At 38.9% G+C, this 9,905-nt stretch overlaps 3 protein-coding genes across 3 annotated transcripts in view; 1 reads left to right on the forward strand and 2 right to left on the reverse strand.

Annotated features, from left to right (window-relative positions):
- Nucleotides 1-373, reverse strand: part of SARC_02551 (hypothetical protein) — a 4,610-nt gene extending 4,237 nt beyond the window's left edge. The window contains exon 1 of the mRNA XM_014303682.1: nucleotides 192-373. Coding sequence (XP_014159157.1) covers nucleotides 192-362 — 171 coding nt within the window. The 5' untranslated portion in view covers nucleotides 363-373. The remainder of the gene's footprint in view (nucleotides 1-191) is intronic.
- A 435-nt stretch (nucleotides 374-808) lies between these two features.
- Nucleotides 809-3,628, reverse strand: SARC_02552 (hypothetical protein). The gene is made up of 4 exons (XM_014303683.1): nucleotides 2,771-3,628; nucleotides 2,534-2,659; nucleotides 1,863-2,281; nucleotides 809-1,719 (listed from the first exon to the last, which is right to left on the reverse strand). The coding sequence occupies exons 1-4, from the start codon at nucleotides 3,407-3,409 to the stop codon at nucleotides 987-989; spliced, it is 1,917 nt and encodes a 638-aa protein (XP_014159158.1). The 5' UTR covers nucleotides 3,410-3,628; the 3' UTR covers nucleotides 809-986.
- A 2,631-nt stretch (nucleotides 3,629-6,259) lies between these two features.
- On the forward strand, nucleotides 6,260-6,771 carry SARC_02553 (hypothetical protein; the record flags this gene model as incomplete). Its single annotated transcript, XM_014303684.1, has 2 exons — nucleotides 6,260-6,420; nucleotides 6,453-6,771. The coding sequence occupies 2 exons, from the start codon at nucleotides 6,260-6,262 to the stop codon at nucleotides 6,769-6,771; spliced, it is 480 nt and encodes a 159-aa protein (XP_014159159.1).
- Nucleotides 6,772-9,905: the final 3,134 nt, after the last annotated feature.

A 9,905-nucleotide genomic window follows, 5' to 3' on the forward strand; every position in this document is an offset into this window, starting at 1 on the left:
TGTGTGTGTGTGTGTGTGTGTGTGTGTGTGTGTGTGTGTGTGTGTGTGTGTGTGTGTGTGTGTGTGTGTGTGTGTGTGTGTGTGTGTGTGTGTGTGTGTGTGTGTATGTGAATGCATATATTATACAGATACATACACATAGCTTGCGAACATGTAGCCGTTCTTAAACCACACGCTGGATAGGTACACACCTTGTCTTGTATCGTATTCACACCATCCCCGAGGTAACCGAGTGCCGGACGTATGGTTGCAGAGTAGAGTGATCGCTTAAACTGAGTACGCAAATATGAATTTTGCAAATCTTGCTCGATTTTTGTGTCCGTGTGCCCATCGTAAAAGGGGACCAAATCATGTTCCGCCATATCGCACAAACTTCTCTTCTGTTGGTTTTTGAGGGCCCGAAAGATGATATCTCGATGCAGCCAACGAATAGAATTGTTGCGGTAGTACACACTACACAACACTTTTAATATATGTAAGAGTGGCTATATTATAGACAGTTCACACTTCACAGTACGTTATATATTTGTTGACACCAACACCGGCAGGCACTACAGGGTCTGCAAATAAATAAATAAATGTTACATTACATATATGAATAGTGTGGAAAATTATTTTCAAAAAAAAAGGTGGGCTAGTTATTTTGTTCAATTTATTTTATGTTCTTATTTTCAGAAGAAGGCTGAGAATTTGAGCCTTTTGAGGGCTTTTAAAGTATTTTTAATCATAGCCTCCTTGTACATTTAGAAGGCTATGAACAAAGTGTTTTTTTTTAATTGTATTGTATTCTTATGAAAATAGAAAAACATGTCTCTTGATATATATTTATTACTGTTCTACAGGGGGGATAGTGTGATCGATTCGGTTTACAGTAATTTTTCTAATGTATTATTTTTTTTTTGCAGGATACTGTACATATTATATAATCCTGTGAACATACCAGTTCATCGAAACTTTGACGAGTTCGTGGATGCATTACGGCGTACCTACTGAAGCGAAATGAAAGATGAACGATCTCGATTCAGTTGCGAAACCGTTAGCGTATTTCGTCTCGGTACACCTTTACCCTCGTATACATCCTTGTACGTGAATCTGGTGTGCATCTTTTCCATCTTATCACTCGCCTCGTCTACGATGTAGGGGTCGCGACGCAAGCCAGCGAGCAATCCAAGCATAATAAAGATGTATACGATGGCGACAGGCAGACCAATGATCACACTTGCCGCTTGCAAACCCACGAGAGCATTACTTCCTCCAGAGATCAGAAGCACAAGGGCGCATGCGTTAGTCAATACGCACCAGACACACTTCATAAGTACAGGTGAATCGAGCTGTCCTCCACACGCCATGCTGTCAATAACTAGCGTTCCAGAATCACTTGACGTCACGAAGAATACCATCAGCAGAACCATGGTGCCCACGGACAAAACGTAGAATAACCATTCAGGACCTAGACCTTTGATCAAAACATAAATCTGAATCGCTATGTCATATTCAGAGATTGTATCGACGGGAGCATTGAGAGGGTCGGCTCCATTCGCAACTTGTTTTTCGAGCAGATCGATACCTGCTTGTCCCAGGACTGAAAACCACACGATACTCGCAAGGGTCGGGGCACCCATCACGCATATAATGAATTGACGGATAGTCCGGCCTTTCGAGATTCGAGCAACAAAGACGGCGACAAAGGGAGACCAGCTGTAGAACCATCCCCAGTAGCTGTTTGCCCGAGCATAGAGATATGTTAGTTAGTTGTGGTATTGTGCGTTCAAAAATATGTCTTGATACTCTGACAACACTGATAAAACACAGCAATTTTCACCAAATCAAATTAAATGTGAACGAGTTCGTAAATTACTTACAAAACACTCCAGCCTGTGATCCAACTCAGCTCGTCGGGGTCTCCAGCACCAGTTCTCCAGGTGCGCATAATAAGAATTTGCACGTACATGCCCACATTCTCAACCGTCATACGGAGCAGATGAACGGGGTCACTCAAAATGAAGACCATGAAGCAGAGAAATAGTGCCATGCAGGCGTTTGCATTGGATAGGAGACGCACACCCGTTCGCAGTCCAGTGGATATCGAAATGCAAGCCATCAGAGTTGTAAGACCAACTATCACAGCCTGAAGCCACACTAATTCATCGTCTGGATTTGATCTGATGTCGAAAACGAAATCTAATCCACCAACGATGTTCAGTACACCTAGGCCAAGTGACGTGCATAGACCTCCAATGGTGCCGAAGACGGCAACGGTGTCCACAATATGTCCCATCCACTGAAAAACGTAAGGATAAAAATTACCACATATTGCTTTTATTTTGCAATCAACGAAACTGAAAAAGCTGAAGGCTGAAATCTCTAAAACACAGTTTTGAAATTCTGCCGACCACAAATTGCTCTTCTTTTTGGGAAGGAAAAAGGCGCCCGTTTAAAAAATGAGTTCTGAGGCCCACAAAATGGTATGTTTGGCTTTTTGAAGTGTAGAATGTTGATCAAATTTTAAGGAAATTGCTATAAAATCACTTACCCCTGCTGTGTATCGTCCGAGAAGCGGATACATCGAACTACGAAGAGTCAGAGGTAACTTCAGTCGATGACTGAAATAGGCTAGGGGCAAAGCTAAACCGCAGTAAATGGCCCACCCATGTACACCCTGTTTCAAGGGAACGGATAATAGTGATATTGAGAAAATGGGCATTTCTCTCTGCCAATAGAACGAAAAATCAAAAGATCATGAACGAGGTTTCCGTGTCACACAACTTACCCAGTGGAATACCGTAGTTGCAACAGCCCATTGCGCTGCTCCTCCATAGTATTCTACCGGAGGGTAAACAGTGTTAAAGAGAGGTTCTCCACTTCCATAAAATACCATTCCTACTCCGACGCCGGCTGAGAACAACATAGCAATCCAAGACCCCATGGAAAATTCAGGCTCGCTATCGTCCTGGCCCAACTTTATTTCCCCATAGCTCGAAGCCGCGATGTATACCAGAATTAGGATGGTAACCGCTACACAAAGAATGTAGAACCAGCCAAGATTGGCGCCAACCCATGTTAGCGCAGTCGATGCGCCCGACTGCATTGTGTCGGGAAATATAGCGAACACGAGCACAAAAGTGAGCGCGAATATCAGCGAAGGAATCGTTACACCTAAGCAAAGGTAGTCCATCCACCTAAGAGCTCTGTGCTCAAACGTCCAGTCTCCTGCATAGTCATTGGGGATTAGCACATCGGCCATACCAATGATATCTTCAGTGTCACTGTAACCTCTCCAGAATGTTCGTGTCTTCCTCGACGTTCTCGACTTTTCTGACTCCGACTCGTTATCGGACTTCTCTTCGACTTCGATCGCAAGCTCCGCTGAGGAGTTTTCCCTCATCGCCTCGACATCGGATTTAGTCATGTTGTAAATCTCAAGTGCTTACAACAAAACCTGATTCCTAAAGTAATTGTTCTGTTACATGCAAGGTTTTTTCAAAAGTGAATAGCTGAAAATAAAAGAGGCGACTTTTATAGAACAGGATCATTATTTTAAAATATATATATATATTGCTTTTCTTCATTCCTGCACAAGAGACTCTCGGTAAATGAATCATCTCTCGCTGATAAGTATCGAAATTATTTTAAATATGATATTCGTATAAAACAATAGAGATGAATTTTAATATTTGTTCACTATTTGAAAGAAGCAAGAGTGTGAATCAAATATACGATACCGTCAAATACAACTTATAAAATGCATAGCATTGGACGAGTCTGGAGACATCTCATCATCACATGCATGATGCTTAATGCAATACAATATTTTACATAAATATAATATTAATAAATATTGTCGTAGCCGTAGGAGCTCTAGGACGTAGAGTCGTAGAGTCGAATTCTCGTAAATATTTAAGTTTCAAAGTTTTACAAAATATTACCAGTTGTATATATATATATATATTAAATAAAACACTGGGGATCTTTTTTCCCGGCAAAATCCGGAGCTCTAATTTAGGTAAATATATGCTCTTTTCTACGTAAACTGTACCTTATATTGTTGAACCTTCAGTAGAGCCAGACGATATTTTTACATTTATTGAAACTGTACTCAGAAAATAGTTTCAAATAAATTAAAAAACAAACATATTGAAGAAGACGTTTACCGAGAGTGTTGTAAACCAAAAACGAATTACGTATTCGATTAGTTTACGTATTGCGGCAAAGCATGGACATTCTTACCTACTCCAGTTCAATTACGTACTATGGCTTATATTCTCTTGATAAAAAGACATGTGTTTTAGTGTCACAAATCTGTTTCAATTCAAATAGAACCTCAGACATTTTCGAAGGCTATATGATAAAATCATAAATGGGTGTAGTGTACCAAACAGTGACCCGAATGTATAGACTCACGCTACTGGTCAAAATCAAACGTTTCTATTGGTAAGAATACCTATGGGCCGGTGACCCTGAGGCTAAGGCCTGAGGGCTAAGGTCTGAGCCCTAAAATCTTGGCCTGGTATACGACAGACATGTTCTTATTAGCAAACTAGTTTCCGACCCATTGTGAACTCGCGATATGGTATATCGGACTTATGACTGTAATAAAAGACATGTCTGGACCTGCCGTTCATACCGAGATAGTTTACTACGGTCTTTGACATGTCGTCATAGCGAAAAGTGCTGTCATAAACTAGCCCAGCTAAAATCGGAATGCCTTGATTCTTGAAACAAAGAGAACCTAAAAGGCTATACATGAAATTGAACTTTTTTATAATAAAAAGAAGAAGAAATTTTTTTTTTTTAAATAGAAGTATAAACACAAAACAAAAGATGACATACTTTACGACACCAGAAATGTTGGAAACCAGTAATATTTCTGACGGTCTTAAAATATATTACAACAGTCTTTACGATCGAAGATGGGGAACATGTAACAGAGGTTCTAAGCGATTCTGGTTGGTTCTTGTATTATGAAATACCAAACACCGGGATATGTGAACGGTAGTTTTACTAGTTTACGACCGAGGTTTACAACTGGTAGACTTTGCAGTTGCGTTTAGGGTTCTAGGGTTTTTATTGAAAAATGGTAAAATACCATGTCGTAAATATAGTAAATAAATACATGCTTTTATTTTTTTTATCAGTATACTTCCTCGAAAAATCCAAAATGCATCCCAGCAAGGACCCAGCCGGCCAGCCCCCAGCCCCAGGTGTTTTATTGCTCTCCATACTTATTTATTTAGGTCTACAGTCTCCATACAGTCTCCAGTCTCCAGTCTCCACTCTCCACTCTCCAGTCTCCACTCTCCAGTCTCCACTCTCCAGTCTCCACTCTCCAGTCTCCAACTCCCCACTCTTCCCACCACCACTAGAGTGAGCAGAGTCCAGTGGTCAACCAGTCTACTCTCACCTCAGTTCACAACTCCACACTCCACACACCACAGTCCACACTCCAGTCTCCAGTCTCCACAGTTCTCCAATTTTGCTTGAAGTTCTGGCAATTGTTTTAAAAATCATGAATCAAATACAAAAAGCATGCGCCCTCTATGTATTTAAATACTCTCTGAGGAACTTGGGGTACATATTTATTATTTACTTATTTATATTTTATTTGAGTATTCACAAAAGTATGTGCATATTTACATGTCTATTTATATTTTGTTTTTGTTTGTTTTTGGCTTTTTTAAAAAAAAATATAACATCAACTAATGGATATGGAAATTGAGAAAACTATAGAAATCGGGGTACCTTGTAGTGACAAAAACTGGATCAAATTGGGTTTTTAGACATAAATGTTCAGGGTGAATATAATTGGAATCTAGGAACTTGTGGACGACTCCATGTATAAATACCAGACAAATGAGGGACAAGCTCAACAATTCATATTATAAAAACGTTGTCTCCACTTTTAAGTCAGTTTGAACTTTCAACTTTGACACAATGACATGAAGGACAGCAGTGAACAGTTCACACTGACACACTTATCAATTATCAGTTACAGTATGAGTCTGTGACATACAGTCATAAACGCCTAACGGTCAACCCAACTATGCGCCAGACAACCCGTAGCAACTGGCAAGCCCACCCATTTGCTCTGGCGGTTCGAGTCGACTGACAAAGTGTCAGAACTCAAAATTGTCAATTGACAATTGAGAACTGCCGTGGTTAGTTAACTTCACAAGTATCTATATTCAATATTGTTATTGTATCACTCAAAGGTGGCTTATATGTGTGTATAAAAACAGCATCATAGCTAACTACTATCGACATGCCACGTAAAATCGGTGGAAGGCCAGCGTGTCACTCACATCAATACTTTGAGGAATGCAGATTAGACAGCAACAAAGAACACGGTATCAGAGGTATGGCATGCCAGAAGCAGTTTGCTAAAAAGACGCCGGCCAGTCGAAAGCGTGAACACCTATCAGAGTGTGATAAGGTAGTGGAGAGGATTCAATTAGAGTTCCTGGCGATCGTGATGGGCAAACCGTCGGTTGTGTTGCAAAAGATGAGAAGACTACCTACGCTGGCAAACAAACAGTCATCAATCTCGATTCTGGCATCGAGGATGAGGAGAGAGACAAAGACGAAGATCCCTTAGAGGGCATCCCTAAAACTCCGATGAAGGACAAAAAGAATAAAAACAAGGCCGGGCGATTCAAAGACACCCTTCTCTCAGGAAAATCAAAGTGTGCCGATGCACTCGATACAGCGATCGCTAAAGAGTTTGCCAGGCACGACCTACCTTTCCAACTAGTAAACAGACCTTGGTTTAGCTAGGTAATACGCGCGGCTCGAGCGGCACCTCCCCATTCAATTATGGACCAACACGAATATGCCCTTAGAATACGCGAGGGCGAAGGTGAAGTTAGAGGAGTTGCTAACAAAGTATATGCCGAATACTGGGATAACAATTGCTATGGATGGTGCGACTATGTTTACAGAAAGTTTACTTAATGCCGTCTCAAAAGTTGCTGGTATTCTTTCTCACATTCCAATCGCCATACTGTAGAAATACGGCGTCTAGACAGTCTAAAATATCAAGATCAAATGAGGTAACACATTAGTTTTTATTTGTATTCAAAACATTTTAATACAAGTCATTTTTCCAATACTTCCAAACTATTCTAAATTCACTTTGATGGCTTCAATAGCCTGAGTATTTGGTATGATTCATTTACTTGGACCTATTTGAGACGATAGTGGATGTAGGTTATTATAAACTGAATTTTATAATCTATGAACTACTACTTACAGGTTTTGGTCTTCCCGCCAATCTCCAAAAAAAAACAATACGTCTTTTTCTTTTTTTAACTTTTCTTCAGATGGAACTTTATTTATATTAGCTAATGTATTAACTTGACTTACGTTCTTATGTCTATCTACAAATTAGACATGTGATTATGAACACTTAGTACTTTTAGTGAAAATTTTTCATTTAAGAACAGCTAGATGTACGTCCTGTGTAATCGATGATATTAAGGCTCTTACAAAGAGGCAGTCCCAATCATTCTTACACAAGCTACCATTGTTAAATCCTAACTGACTTAAATTGTACCTTAGTTTATATAACAGAGTTTAAAACATAGAAATATCCATCGAAGTGTACAATGCTCAATACGAAACAGTTTACACTCGAGGGCATCAGACACACAGATCAGTTCAACGCAGATATTGGGATTTAATAACACAGATGCCACGCGGTGGTATCGCACTAGAAACATGGTTAACTCCTGGCCCATCATCGAGAAGAAGTTCCCATTGATCTTTTGTGCACCAGACACGATACATGTCATTAATCTTGTACTGTTAAAGATATGTGAGAAGGCTCTGATCGCGGAGACTCTGGCAGAGTACGAGATGTAATAAGCCGGGCCTCCACATTAGACTCTATGTATAAACGTACTCTTAAGCAGTACGCAAATTATAAACGTACTCTTAATAGTACGAGGAACTTAAGTTTCCTAAATGTACTCTTTAATAGTACGAGGAACTTAAGTCTCCTAAATGTGCTCTTAATAGCACGAGGAACTTAGTTTCTTAAAATGGTTTTAATGGTTTTATTAATTAAACTTTTTCATTTAACATATCAGATATTTGGATGAGGCCATTAAAAAGCCTCAGTAAAATACCAAACATAAAAGAGTTGGTCTAGTTCTATTAATAGAGCTTTATTTACTTTCCAATTTTATTTATATCTGAATACTTCGGTAGCGAGATGGCTCAACCGAATATAGGTTTCTAGGGACTATTAACGTTACCTAGTTGATCCTCCGATAAGCCAACCAGATGTGCCAGTCTGATGAAGGCTAAGTCGGTATTTCTTGATAGTGGCAAGTTATTGGTTAAGACAATAACTAAAGACGTCAAGAGTATTTTTATTTTTATTTGTTTTTTCTAAAGATAGGATTTTATGAGTCTCTCGGATTCGCCCCAGAATAGAGCGACAACGAAACACTAAATAAAATCCCTTCGGCAGAAACAGTACTGAGAGGATTATATATAGGCAATGTCTCAGCCTCACAATCCCTCAGAGTATTGCTGTTTTCACGAGGCAAATGATTATCAAGTTATTCTGGTCATCAGCACACCTCATGGCGTTGATTGACGAGTATACATCTGTGACAAAGAATAGACGGATTCGGCCACTGAAGACAACTGATATGCAATTTGTGAAGTCTCTATACGTACCTCTCAGGATTTCTGAGCTCAGAGACGGTATCGTAAGTTGCATATTTTTTGCGAAAATAATTACGCACATGAGCACCTCAGCAGCAAGGCAGAAGAAAGTGTGCACAGGCAAAGATGTATCTTGATGCTAAAGCACTAGTATGTTGGAAACGATGCCTGGTGGGCCAAAGTCAAGAATATACTAAACATCCTATCATCTGTAGTAGTCCTACTGCGCTTATCTGATTTGAAAACCCCGACTGCGAGTAAGATATCATACAGCTTTGACCAATGTCAACTCCTATGAAAAGCCCTCAGTAGGAAGACAGGCGATTGAAACGATGTTGCTGAGATAGTGCTATCAGCACTTAACAACGATATGTAAACTTCGATGGATATTTCTATGTTTTAAACTATGTTATATAAACCAAGGTACAATTTAAGTCAGTTAGGATTTAGCAGTGGTAGCTTGTGTAAGAATGATCGGGACTGCCTCTTGGTAAGAGCCTTAATATTCTCGATCACACAGGCCGTACCTCTAGCTGTTTTTTATTGAATAATTATCACTAGAAGTACTAAGTGTTCATGACCACATGTCTAATTTGCAGATATACATTTGAACAAGTCAAAGCTAATATGTCAGCTAATATAAATAAAGTTCCATCTGAAGAAAAGTTAAAAAAAGAAAAAGACGTATTGTTTTTTTTTTGGAGATTGGCGGGAAGACCAAAACCTGTAAGTAGTAGTTCAGAGATTATAAAATTTAGTTATAATATCCTACATCTGCTATAGTCTCAAATAGGTCCAAGTAAATGAGTCATATCAAATACTCAGGCTATTGTAGCCATCAAAGTGCATTTAGAACACTTTGGAAATATTGGAAAAAGAGCTTGTATTAAATTATTTAAAATACAAACAAAAACCAATGTATTATCTCAATTGATCTTGATATTTTAGACTGACCGGAGGCCGTATTTCTACAGTGGTACGGATCGGGTCTGCGCCGTGTAGTGCCGTGGAATGGGTTGGTGTAGAGTACGATATTCCGAGTAGGACCAGGTTATTCGTCATAATTCGGGTTTAGGGTTATAAGGGTTTTAGGGTTTATATATATATATATATATATATATATATATATATATATATATATATATATATATATATATATATATATATATATATATATATATATATATATATATATATATATATATATATATATATATATATATATATATATATAT

Source organism: Sphaeroforma arctica (assembly GCF_001186125.1).
Source record: "Sphaeroforma arctica JP610 unplaced genomic scaffold supercont1.116, whole genome shotgun sequence".
Taxonomy (NCBI): domain Eukaryota; class Ichthyosporea; order Ichthyophonida; genus Sphaeroforma; species Sphaeroforma arctica.

Bases quoted from the DNA above. Each gene is read 5' to 3' on its own strand.
- SARC_02552 (XM_014303683.1), bottom strand. From the start codon at position 3,409: ATGACTAAATCCGATGTCGAGGCGATGAGGGAAAACTCCTCAGCGGAG. The intron at 2,660-2,770 runs GTAAGTTGTGTG...CCCTTGAAACAG, and splicing joins CAACTACGGTATTCCACTGG to GGTGTACATGGGTGGGCCAT. The intron at 1,720-1,862 runs GTAAGTAATTTA...TCGGGCAAACAG, and splicing joins ATCACAGGCTGGAGTGTTTT to CTACTGGGGATGGTTCTACA.